The 13,536-nt window shown below is 41.8% G+C and overlaps 1 protein-coding gene across 4 annotated transcripts in view; it reads right to left on the reverse strand.

Annotated features, from left to right (window-relative positions):
• Positions 1–13,536, reverse strand: part of SLC11A2 (solute carrier family 11 member 2) — a 63,935-nt gene that overhangs the window by 45,797 nt on the left and 4,602 nt on the right. For 3 of the 4 annotated variants that reach the window (XR_006204841.1, XR_006204840.1, XM_042946529.1), the window contains exon 1: positions 213–2,620. Coding sequence is in view for 2 of the 4 variants with exons in the window: in XM_042946529.1 (XP_042802463.1) it covers positions 213–438 (226 nt within the window). In the remaining 2 variants the exon portion in view is untranslated. Of the gene's footprint in view, positions 1–212; positions 2,621–13,536 lie in introns of those variants that run through there. The other variant, XM_042946528.1, reaches the window with a different exon arrangement.

Consider the following 13,536-nt stretch of genomic DNA (forward strand, 5'->3'; position numbering starts at 1 on the left):
GAAAATGCACAAATTAGTTCTGAGAATCTCTCTCCAACACCTCTGGGTAGTTTTCAGAAAGGCTTGATGAAGTCCTTCCAGACCAGAACCTTTCCTGTGGGAACTTCTGCTGCAACTAGAAAGTAAAATGGCTGGAGCCATTCATGTCCCCCTAACGGGTCTGCTCAGCTAAGCAACCTCTTTGGGCTTCCGCATGGTTGCTGGCTACTTACTGAGCTCACAGTGTGGAGCTTCATCCTTCTTAGGTTGCTTCTTCATTGTGCAGGCTGGATTTGACTTTTCCGAGCGTCGGCTCCTGCCTGTATATATGCAGACAAGTGCGCCTCCCTTGGTTAGATAAGGGCACTTGGGCTGCTCTGGGCAACACCACGTTGGTAAAGACACTGCCGGGAATTTCAAGAGGCAAACCACACCCTTCAAAGCATAATCAAATTTCATCTTTGACCTGCCATGAAAAGGGAAGCATCGTATATCTGCCACTCCCGGATATTAATGAACAATTAATTGAGTTTGAAAACGTGTATTCTAAGATTTCGTCTTTGATCCACCGGGCAGGAGCTGGAGGCCAATCTGTGAGTGGCAGTGGATGAAAGGGGTGGAGTAAAAGGAATTGCTTTCCTTCAGGATGCCACTCCCCTTGGTGTGAAGCTAGTTAGGGCACTTGTACCACGGCAGCATGTGCACAAGGACTCTGCTCCCATAAGGTGTTAGCTGAAACCAATTAACCCCAAGCCTGACAGTCCACTAGTATTTTCCATAGGTACGTGCGGCACTGATGCAATTATGAGGAGTCTCACGGTGTGGGTAAAAGCACCGCCCAGTCTGTCCCTTGGGATCTGAGGGACCCGCTGGCTCAGGCTGGTCAATCAGTGATCCACAGGCTGACAACAAAGACATGCGAACCCAGGACTGGGGCATCTGCTGGAAAAGAAAAAGAAAAAACAAAAATGAAAACCTGAGACTGTAAAAAAAATCCAGAGCAAGCCCAGAATTTCTCAATCTGGGAGAAGGGGAATTGAAAGAATGAGGAAATCATGCCTCTGGCAAATAGTTTAGTAGGCCAGCTGGAGGCAGAGGTGGAAAGGAGACATGGGGGCGGGGCAAGTAAGAAGAGTGAAGTGGGATACTGGGAGGAAGAAATTGCTTCCTTCAGAAACTTTTCTCATAGTTTTAAAGAAAATCTGCTTAATACCACAAAAACATATGCAAATAAGTGCGATAGAAAGAAATGTCTTAGAATGGAAAAGAAAGAAAAGAGTAATCGATTCATATTGGTCAAAGTAGGCTTCTAGCAGGTGGCTCTGCTTCCTATTCAGAACAACTGTAGGGTCAGAAGATCTACAAATCTCTTTCCCTGGATCCCAGATGAAGATCTCTTTGTTCAAGGGCATGCACAAATACTAAAAGTCGTACCATTACAATGTGCCCTGCTCCTTGTCCTTGTGCTACCTCAGACAAGTTCCCCAATGCAGAGCTGCCTTAGATTGAGTGGGGCACTGATTTGTCCCCCTTCCCAGGAAAATACGTACACACGAAATCATCCCTGAACTAAAATGTTGGAGGAAGAAGCCCTATTTTGGTTTAGGAGTTCCAAAAACAGGAATGGATTTTACAATGAGACTCTACCATAGCTCCTGTTTCGTTTACTCAACAGTTCCCCTGGTATATACACTCCACTCATGCCTTCCAGGTCCGCGATTCTCACTGACATTAACTGCATTCTTATTATGTATCCGTATCAGACACCACATATAACATGTCACAAACATGAGCTAGGCTTTGAACACAGATCTGTTCTTGAAGAACCAGCGCTCAACTACCATACCATTCTGCCTCTGTTGTGTACACCTAAAACAATTCCCTTTCATTCAACTCCAGCTCAAAAAACAATCTCTTGTAAATTCCCTGAATATCCCACATTACCACAGTAGCCAACTCGTTTCTGGGTAGATGTTAATATGTGTTTGTGTCGCGCGTGCCCTTTATCGAAATAGGAGACTTTTCCTTCCATGCTTTACCTTTGACCCACCCTCCAAGTATTCTTTTTCATGCTTTTGTTTTCCCTGAAACAGCTGCTAGGAATTAACTCCTCCCACCCCTCCCCTTCCTTACCTGGAAAACTCATTATTATCATTTAAGCTTCCCTTAAAATATCCCCCTCCGTGATGCATTCCCTGCCTCCTCCAGGCTGCATTAGCCCTCTATTCTCTTTGACCCAAGCACTTTTTGCTCTACTCTAGCACTGCCTCATTCTGTATATACCTATTGAGAATCTACTGTGTGCCAGGCATAGATGGGGTGGTACAGATATAAACACAAATAAGATAAGCACAGCCTCTTACAGGGCTATTGTTTTGGTGCATCCCTTCTCCCACTAACTTGTTAGCTTCTCAATACGGGTGATTATCTTATCTTTGTACACCTGCTAACAAAGGCCAGCTATATGGGAGGTGTTTCATAAACGGATTAGCCCACTTTTTAATATGTTATGGCTGACATATTGCCTGACAAGGCAATACAGAATAATGATTAGGATATGTTTATATTAATGTATCTATTTCCCAAGTTGAGTCTTACTACCCTAAAAACATTCCTCCCTCGAATCCGCTAGCCTTGTAAGGCTATTGCTGTGATAAATGTTAGAATGCACAGACAGGATCCCCCTTGGGAATAAAGGACTTATGACCCCAGCTGTTGAAGTGGGCACACTGCTGGCAGATGGCCCTCAGCTGTCACGTCATGCCTCTTTCTTAGGCAGCCCACACGGAATGACTGATTTATGTAGGAGTGTAAAGATTCATCCCTCTCACCCCAACTAGGAACAGCTCTGAAAGTCAGCTGAGCCTTCGTCCTGCCTCACAGCCCGACTTCTCCTTCGGTGCAGATTTGCTTCCCTTACCTTCGTGGTGATCTCAAGAGCACTTCCTAATAAACCTAGTGCTTCCAACACAGAGTTGGCTTCCCTTACTTCCTCTTCTTGTAAAACCCAAAATCAAGGTCTCTGAAAAAGTGACCAGCACTCACTCTGCTTCCTGAACACTCCTTTATTTTTCCACCCTTTGTGATCTACCCTGGTAAGTACTTTCTTGTTAGCTAAATAATATCGTCATTGGCCATCTATGGTCAGAACCCACAGACTCTTGAGCTCTTGCCACATTCGAAATGTCATACCACTCCTCTTCCAACTCTGTTTCTTCGGATTCCATCATACTGTGCTCTCTGGGCAGTTCTATTTGGATCGCGCTTCCTCTACTTTCTTCATTTGCTACTTTTCTTCTTCCTACTCCTTAAATGTTGGCATTCCTTAGGTTCAACCCTTGGTCCCCTAATTCTACACAATCCCTACAACTTCAGTGTAACAATACCGGGACCCACCCAGCATTAGAGACACTATGGGACAGGTTGGAATAACGGAAAGAGCAACCTCTTAAGAGTAACACGGACCTGGATTTGAGGTCTAGCCAGCTGGGAAACCATGGGTACGCTCTTAAATCTTTGTGTTGATATGGTATGATAAGTGGGTATGATACTAACCTCTGAAGGATATTCTCTCTATCGTTTGTTCCCCAAATGCACCAATGTTCTTTCTTGCCTCCCCACCTTTTCACATGCTGTGCTCCTGCTGGAACATTCTTGCTCTACACATCTTTCAGCTGGGCCTATTCCTACTCACCACTGAGGTCTCACTTTAAATGCTTCTTCCTCCAAAAGCCTTCCACGAGCCCAAGTGTCTGAGTAAGGCATGTTTTCTATGTAGTCCTATGATATACTATACGGTATTCTTCCCTTTCCCATAACACTGAATTGCTTTTGTGGTTTGTATTTCTCCTTGAGAGCCAGAACTTTATCATGTTCACTGGTGTGTCCTTGGGGAGGAGTCTCAGGCTGTGATAGCATCCCTTCACAGCCATGGCACCATTTCACCTTCTTGACAATGATTCCCAAAGGCCATTACTCTCTGTACCCTCTTTCCCTGAGCTACACCTGCCTCTTGGACTTTCTCCTCGCATGTCCAGCTAGAAAGTCAGCATTACTATATCCCCAACTATCCTCCTTTCTCTTCAAACCAGGTTGTTCTTACAATTTCCTTATATTCCCAGTTTCTAGGACTTGAAAACTGAAGGTTATCATGGATTCCTCATCTTCCCTTACATAAAATAATGGTAATTATGTAGCCTACCTGCGCAAGGTCAGTTGTCCCCTTCTATTTCAACTGCTACCTTCCTGCTTAGGCCCCCATAGCTCTGACCTCCACAGCCTCAATTTCCTCCTGATCAATCTATTTCTCTTCCCCACTTGGAAACTTCCTATAGCCTACAGAGTAAAGAAGGAAAGAGGAGATCACATCAACTAAGTGCCACTTCATGCCACATGGAGGATATTTTACACACATTATCACATTAAATACAGAACAGACTTTTCATCTGGCATTCAAGATCCCCCACACCATGGTTCCAGCCCTCCTTCCACCTCATCTTCCACCTCTCCACCATGCAAACCCTTCCTTTCCGTTGAATTTCCGATTTTCTTTCCCCAACACACCCTGGGTTTGCCTGACCCTATGCTTTTGGCTCCTTTTGTTACCTCCACTCACAGTTCTAGTCTCCATTTTTTTAATGCTTTTTATCAAAATTTGTTTTTAAGTTTGTTTATTTGGGGGCGGGAGAGCACGAGAAGGGGAGGGGCAGAGAGAGGGAGAGGGAAAGAAAGAATCCAAGGAGGCTCCAAGCTGCCAACACAGAGCCTGATGCAGGGCTCGATCCCACAAACCGTGAGATCGTGACCTGAGTCAACATCAAGAGTTGAACATTCAACCAACTGAGTCACCCACGTGTCCCTCTAGTATCCATTTTTCAAGGCTCAACTCAAATACCACCTGCTCCCTTAAAGCCTTTCCTGATTCTCACGGGATATGACTTCTGCTGCTCCAGAATCTTTGTGAGGGCTTTTTTTTTTTTTTTTTTGGCTCAAATTTTTCCTTTTATTAGTTATTTGAGCTTATTCTCTAATTTTTGCCAGTAGAGTATGAGCTTCATAAAGATAGCTGTACATACATTATTTTTTTATTGTTCGCTGCACCTAGTAATATACTTAGCACATCCTTTAGCACTCAATAAACATTTGTGATCTTGAACTTTAGCTTGGATTTGACTTTACATATATGTGACCTGTAAAAGTGCTTATCAAACTGAGTCTCAATCCATCTTACTGAATGATGAAGTCAATTTAGTGGGTCACAATCCGAATTTTTAAAAAGTGAAATAGGTTGAGGCACCTGGGTGGCTCAGTCGGTTGAGCGTCTGACTTTGGCTCAGGTCACGATCTTACGGTTTGTGAGTTCAAGCCCCGCGTCAGGCTCTGTGCTGACAGCTCAGAGCCTGGAGCCTGCTTCGGATTCTGTGTCTCCCTCTCTGTCTGTCCCCCCCCGCCCCCCACCTCAAGAATAAGTAAACATTAAAAAAATTTTTTTTAATGAAATAGGAAATATCAAAGAATGTTATAAGTACTAAGGTAGGTATTGCTTTGTAAAACTTTAATGATGTGTGTGTGTGGCTTCTTACCATAGCAGTCAAAAAAAGGTGGAAAAGCACCACTTTAATACATATGCATTATTTCAGTCAGCTGATTACAAGCTCCTTGATGACAGAAAGCAGATCTGACCAACTCTAACCTTACGATCGGTGAGAGCCAACCCCCTACTCCTGAACCTCACTCATTCCAGAAAGCTGCCCTAGGAATTAAAAGAGGGACTCAAGGCAAACAGCAAGGTCCTATTAAGTGAGCTTCTCCTCTGTTAAGAGAGACAAAAAATAAATAAATTCATGAAGAAATTCTACAAATACTTAAGAAAGCAGATGGAAAACTATAGACCAGGCCTTGGATTTAGCACCAGAAGACCCACATTAGAGTTCTCGCTCTGCTGTTCACTGTGTGATGCTGAATGAATTGCTTGATTTCTTGAGCTTCAGTTTTAACCAATTAAAAGAACAACATATACCCCGCCTCACATAACTGTATTAAAATTAAGTTTTATATACACATGAGATTATTTTGTAAACTATAAAAATGTTCAAAAGTTTTAGATAAAAACCTGCATGTGTCATTCAGTAAAAAAGTGAAAATTGATGGGGCACAAATTATACAGCTAAATGGGCACGAGGTGTGATTTTCATTTTGTTTTTTGATGGTCAGTGACACCCAGAAACCCACTCAGACTGGTGTGCTCAAAGGGAACTGAATCATTCACATAAGTGGGAAATCCAATGGCACATCTAGCTTGAAGCAGGGCTGGATCTGAGGACTCAGATAATATTGCCAAGCTACTGTGCACCTGTCTTTATCTAACTCTCTCTCTCTCTCTCTCTCTAGACTCTGTATCCATCCTAGAATAATTTTATTCTCAAGCAAGTTCTCCTTGCATGGGGGAACAATGGCCACCATCTGCTCTGGGCCAATGTGATCCTCACAGCCTGGAGTATCTCTTTCCCTATTGTTCCAGCAAAAGTGTTGGGGAGGGCTGTGTCTGATAACCTAGCTTGGGTCACGAACCAAGTCCCAAGCTGAAAACAGTGCCCAGGGGTGCCTGGGACACAAGCTGACCATTAGAGCTAGGGGGTGTGGTCAGCCCTACTGGAGTCATCTGAACTGAAAAAGAGATTGGTAGGGAGTCTTCTCCAGGGGTCAGAGATTCAGAATGACAGAGATTCAGAATGACCAAGTTTCTAAAGCTGAATAGGATTAGTTTAGAAAGACTTCATGGTTTCTTCTGCTTAGCTTCACCATAGAACAGCAGAGGAATGTTTGTTCCATTTCATTTCATTTACTTAATAAATATAGCACCGAGGATCTATACTATGTGCAAGTGCTGTTCAAGGCACTGGAATATTGTAATGATCAAGATATACAAATGTCCTGCTCTCAGAGAACTTACACTCTGTGGGGGAGACCAATAATAAACAAGTCAATAAATATAAGTGAGAAAGTAATAAATTCTATTAAAAAATAAATTTGAGGGGCGCCTGGGTGGCTCAGTCGGTTAAGCGTCTGACTTCGGCTCAGGGCATGATCTCACGGTCCGTGAGTTCGAGCCCCACGTCGGGCTCTGTGCTGACAGCTCAGAGCCTGGAGCCTGCTTCGGATTCTGTGTCTCCCTCTCTCTCTGACCCTCCGCCGTTCATGCCCTGTCTCTCTCTGTCTCAAAAATGAATAAACATTAAAAAACAAATTTGAAAGGTAAGGTAAGGAGCAGCAAGAGCCAGAGGTGAGAGGTAAGGATTATTTGACAAAGGATGGTTAGAGAAGATGTCACTGGGTGACTTTGAAGCAGAAATCTGACCAAAGTGAGAAAGCAAACCACATGATTAGCATCTGGGAAAGATCCAGACAGAGGGACCAGCAAGTGCAAAGATCCTGAGACAGGGCCAATAACTTCCCCCTGGAGCAATACATGTACACTTATTAACATATATTTGCATGTGTATGTGATCATGTTAATTATTTTTCTACATTAAATCGATGACTTTTAGGACAGTAATACTAAACTGCAAAATCCTGGGGCGCCTGGGTGGTTCAGTCGGTTAAGCGTCCGACTTCGGCTCAGGTCATGATCTCGCGGTTTGTGGGTTCGGGCCCCGCATAGGGCTCTGTGCTGACAGCTCAGAGCCTGAAGCCTGCTTCGGATTCTTGTCTTCCCCCTCTCTGCCCCTCCCCTGCTCCTGCTCTGTGTCTCTCTGTCTCTCAATAATAAATAAACGTTAAAAAAATTGTTAACTGCAAAATCCGTAAAGTCTTTCTACTATTGATTCTTCTAGGTAAGATATTTATGAATCTTGTTGAGTGTGCACAGGTGCCTAGACTTGAGGCAGGGACTTCCTTTGCCCAATAGAAACTGAACCCAGCGGAAGCTCACTAAATGGTGCTGGTGGGATAACGAGCCATGCAGCACAGTGAATACCAAGACTGATGGGACAGAGATCCTGGGTGACCCAACTAAAGCTGGGTGGGGAGAATTTCCTTCTAGGGATTTTCTTACCTCTGTCCTTTTGCTCTAATTGCCGTGGACGTGCCAGGCGGCACAAAGTGGCTCCTGAGGGTGGTTCCTGCTGCTGCTGGGTAAAGGTCCCTTATCCAAAGCCAAGGACTAACACAAAGGAAAAATTCCTCTGATCTCAGTCCTTAGCAAGGGTTATGTCACCTGAAAGAGAAAAGCTTGGGGTGGGGTACGTGTGTGTGAAGGGTGGAAGGGAGTGAGAGAAGTCAGAAAGCAAGAGACCCGCCCTCCCTAATTGATTGGTGACAGTTTCCCTGAACTTGGAACCCCTATAACCCATCCCTACTTGGCGCTGTTTTTCATCCAGTGATGCCCTTATCCTTAAATTGCACTACTTCTGGCATGTTTGGTGTTCTTTACTACCCCCAGTAGCTAGATTGGCCTACTTTTAATTGTCAGATGGATAGGCCCTTTGCTTATCTGTTTGTATTCATTTTCATAGAGTATGAATTCTTAGACCATGTTCAGGAAAAACATATTCTAAATGTAGCTCAGTGTCTACCTTAATTGCTCATTACGAACAGGCACTCATAAAGGCTTTTTGATGATGATTATGACTGCAGTGATTACACTGGAAATCAAAGGCTACCTGTTATAATTTTGGACTGCTGCTCCTCTGGAATGCTAACCTCTTTTACAAGTCTTCTCTCATAAACTGGTTTCCACTGGACTCCACCCGAACCCTTTCCATTTGATGGCCAAGAGACCTATGTTTTAATCTCAGATCCACCAAAAACTTCTGTGTGTCTCTTACATGCCTTAGTTTCACAGTTTTCTAGTGCAGGATGGAAGAAGCTCACAGGACTTGCAAGTAGAAACAAGAGGTAAAATTAAAAAGTAGATACGGTAGATGCGGAAGGGCTTCAAGAGTAGGACGTGAGGAGGCTGTCAGAAGCTTCTCCTTCAGGCCCAGCCCTCTGAGACACTCTTCTTTCTCCCTGTAGACACACTTCTTCCAGGATCCTCAGGTTCCTGGTCTGAAGGAGGAACCATGCTTGCGCGTCATCTTTCGCAGAGTTTCCTCCCGATGACCCTCTTGACCTCATTTTTGCCGCTTGCTTCTTCCTTACAGGCCTTCAAACAGATACTTTTCTAAGCCTGGAGGTCATTTATATCCCCATTCTGTTCTTGCTAAGAGAAAAACAATGTGCCAAAAAACAATGACTGGAATGAGAAATGTGCTGGAGTCAAACGGTGAGCCCCGCAACCTTCAGAAGACAGAAAAAGAACAGGCAAAAATAAACTCCAGGTGAATTAAAGACCTGAAATGGTAAAACAAATGAAATAAAACCTTCAAAATCATCTGAAAAAATATAAATATCTTTATGATCCTAAGATAGAATTTAAAAAGCCAAATTATGAAAAAGCAGAAGTTATAATAGCCAGTTTTGATAAAGCTGACTGTAACAAATCTGTAACAAATACTAAATACTCATATACAAAAAAAAAAAAATATATATATATATATATATATTTTTTTTTTTTTAGTAGGTTCCACACCCAATGTGGGGCTTGAACTCATGATCCTGAGATGAAGAGTGACATGCTCCACCAACTGAGCCAGCTGGCAGCCCCTCTAAAAGTATTTTAAACAAGGTCAAAATACAGGTAACGGATGGGGAGATAGGGAGAAGGTATCTGCAATGTACATGCATATCAGAAAAAGATTGGTATTTAGCATCTGTAAAGGCTTCCTATAAACCAATTACAATAAAAAAGAAGATAAACAACCCAGTGGGAAGATAGACATAAGGTATGAATAGACAATTACCAGAAGACATTCAAACAATGGTACATATAAAAATCTATTCTACCTCTCCAGTATCCAGGAAAATGCAAAGTAAACCGACAAAGAGTTTCATTGCACATCTACTGGATTAGCAATAATCTAAAAGTCTGACCATTTTAAGTGCTGGTGAGAAACTAGGACTTGCATATCCTGTAAAACTGATACAACCACTTTGGAGAGCAACAGGGCAATATTTACTCAAGTTGAAAATGCATATATCCTCCAATCCAGAAAGTCTACTGCCTTGGAACAGTGTTTTTCAGTCCATTAGTGGGTCATGAAATCGTTTTAGTTAGTCGTGTCCAGCATTTTACAAAAATGGAATAGAATAGTAAATAGAGTGCAGATAGCCTAAGTAAGTATTATTTCACTAAACTTTTATTTTGTATATTAAATGAGTCTTGTTATAAAATGCATTTTTTAAATTGTTCATTTATTTTTGAGACAGCATGTGCGCACTGTCAGCGCAGAGCCTGATGCAGGCTTGAACTCATGAGCTGTGAGATCGTGACGTGAGCCGAAGTTCGATGCTTAACGGACTAAGTCACTCAGGCGCCTCATAAATTGTATTCTTACCATGAGTTATGGTTAAAAACAAAAAAAAACACTCTGAAAACACTGCTTAAGAGGAACTCTCATACATAAGAACAAGGAAGCCTGTTCAAGGATGTTCCCCTACAAGGCAGTGTTTGTAATAATGAAACATTGAAAACAACATAAATGTTTATCAGTAACAAACAGAATAACAAACTGGAGTGCATTCATGAGATGGAACACCACACAGCAGCTAAAATTAATGAACTTGGTCTACATGGATGAATTCTGAAAGCAAATTTGAGGGAAATAAAAATAAATGCCACTTGAAACCAATTACAGTTGACCTTTGAACAACACAGGGGTTGGGGTATTGATCCCTCACGCGGTCAAAAATCCATGTATATCGGGGCGCCTGGGTGGCTCAGTCAGTTGAGCATCCGACTTCAGCTCAGGTCATGGTCTCGCGGTCTGTGAGTTCGAGCCCCTCATCGGGCTCTGTGCTGACAGCTCAGAGCCTGGAGCTTGCTTCGGATTCTGTGTCTCCCTTGCTCTCTGCCCCTCCCCCACTCATGCTCTGTCTCTCTCTCTCTGTCAAAAATAAATAAACATTAAAAAAAATTAAAAAAATCGATGTATAACTTTTGACTCCCTCCAGACTTAACTATTGACCAGAAGCCTTACCAATAACATAGTCAATTAATACATATTTTGTATGTTCTATGTATTATATCCTGTATTCTTACAATAAAGTGTGCTAGAGAGAAGAAAATGTTATTTGGAAAATCACAAAGAAGAGAAAATACATTTATAGTCCCGTACTGTATTTATTGAAAAAAATCTCCATATAAGTGGGAGTGGACCCGCATTGTGTCCCAGTTCACATTATAAATTAATTTACAAATATAGAATTATGTTAGAAACAATATTTATAAAAGTCCATATGATTTTTCACATAGAAAAATATCACAGAAACGGTTTTTTGTACACACAGTCTGGGGGTGGGGGGTAGGTAGTCTGTTTGGTTGTCTTTCTTCATAATATTTAAAAAGTAATAGTGACGTTATTTATACCTCAATAAACTGAAAATAATTTTCTGTATTGTATATTTCAAAATAAAATTTTAAAGTAATGCTGTGAGTCTCAAAAAAGAATACACAGGGAAAAGTTAAAGTTTTTTTTACAATGTACTTGTGTTCCTTTCTCTAAAAAAAATTAAATCCCCAAACCAGCACTACTCCTATCAAGGACCCAACAACATGGTACAAAGGCAACTCAGGACATGATCTTGACCTTAATGGAATGCTGTTCCACTAAAATCAACAATTATCCACATTTTAATTAGCACTTTTTGAGTAAGTTCAAACAGGGGCTGTGCTGTGCAAACCCATGTTGTTCAAGGGTCAACTGTATATGAATATTGATTTATTAAGTAGGCTCCATGTCCAGCATGGAGCCCAACACAGGATTTGAACTCATGACCCTGAGATCAAGACCTGAGCTGAGATCAAGAGTCAGATGCTTAGGGGTGCCTGGGTGGCTCAGCTGGTTAAGCGTCCTACTTCGGCTCAAGTCATGATCTCACGGTTTGTGGGTTTGAGCCCCGCGTTGGGCTCTGTATGACAGCACAGAGACTGGAGTCTGCTACAGATTCTGTGTCTCCCTCTCTTTCTGCCCCTCCCCTGCTTGTGCTCTGCCTCTCTCTGTCTCTCTCGAAACTAAATAAACATTTAAAGAATCAGATGCTTAACCAGCTCAGCCACCCAGGTGACCCTGTATATGGATTTTTAAAACATTAAAAAAACTCATATAGTATATATTCATATGCATATATATTCAAATATATATATATGTAATCCATATTGAATATACATATGCTCATATATAATTCATGTAATTTATATTCAATATATAATTATATATATTATAATATATATATTCAAAGTGTTAAAAGTGGACTGATACAAAGGGGATGCCCAGGAAGGGAGGGAAATGGGACTTGGGAAAAAGTAGGTATGATATTATTTATTCATTTTAGGTGGTGGATATGTAAGTGTACATTATAGTATTCCTTGTTCTCTTCCTTTTAAAATATTAATTTTTTTTTTTTTTAGTAATCCCCACCCAAGATGGGGCTCGAACCCATGACCCAGAGATCAAGAGGCACATGCTCTTTGACAGACAGCCAGGCTTCCCAACCTTTTTAACACATAAGAAAAAAATGCAATTAAGAAGTTTTCATCTTGTTCAGATTCTGAAAGAATATCATAAAATTGTATTAAGCATTGGTTATTAAAACTCCTTCATTCTGGGATATTTTTTTTTAGTGCCTTGGGATGAATAACCTGCCAAAGGCAGCCTGTCAAACTTAATGAATTAGTATCTAAGATTGGCAAATCACTGCAGTGAGTATTTCCACTAGCAAAAGAGATTTCTCTTTTCCTGAAATTTCAATCTTTCCTATCTTTGGACATGCTGTTCCTTCTTTTCACAAAGCCCTTCCTTCCGGTGCTTGTCTGCCAGGCAATCTCCAATTTATCTTCCATGATCTAGTTCCAGCGTGACTTCTCTTCATCTGGATGCTCTGTCCCCCACCACCAGATTTTATCAATGATTACTCCTTCCTTTAACTCTCACTGTGCCCTGAACATATTTCTCTGTTACAGCACCTATCACATGATAGCACAGTAACTTTCAAATGCCAATCTTCACTGCTAAACTTTTGAACTTCTTGAGGGAAAGGCCTACCTCTTATTTGCCCTTATTTTCCTAGAACCTAGCAGAATGGCTACAGAGTGGCCCCTCAAATGTTTATAAGATGAACGCCAAATTCTGATGACAAACCACATGATATATGGGTTTGGGGAGCTCAAATCTGATTCCCATTTATTGCACCACAAATCTGGACCGCTTTAAGGTGGTCCTTATTTTAGGGCATTCTATTGGTTCCTCACTATCTCTTGTCCAGGTCCTTATAATAACTCTTTTGTATCCTTAACCTTCAGTCTCTTCCCACTCTGATCCATCCTGGATGCCACCCCAGACTAATTTTTATAAAACATCATCTTTTCTTGTCATTCCTTTGGGCAAAATGCAGCAGGACTCTCTAATCCTTTCATATCAAATCCAAATCTCTAGTCTTCAGTCATGAGGCCTTCAGAAA

Source organism: Panthera leo, chromosome B4 (assembly GCF_018350215.1).
Source record: "Panthera leo isolate Ple1 chromosome B4, P.leo_Ple1_pat1.1, whole genome shotgun sequence".
In the NCBI taxonomy this organism is placed as follows: Eukaryota; Metazoa; Chordata; class Mammalia; order Carnivora; family Felidae; genus Panthera; species Panthera leo.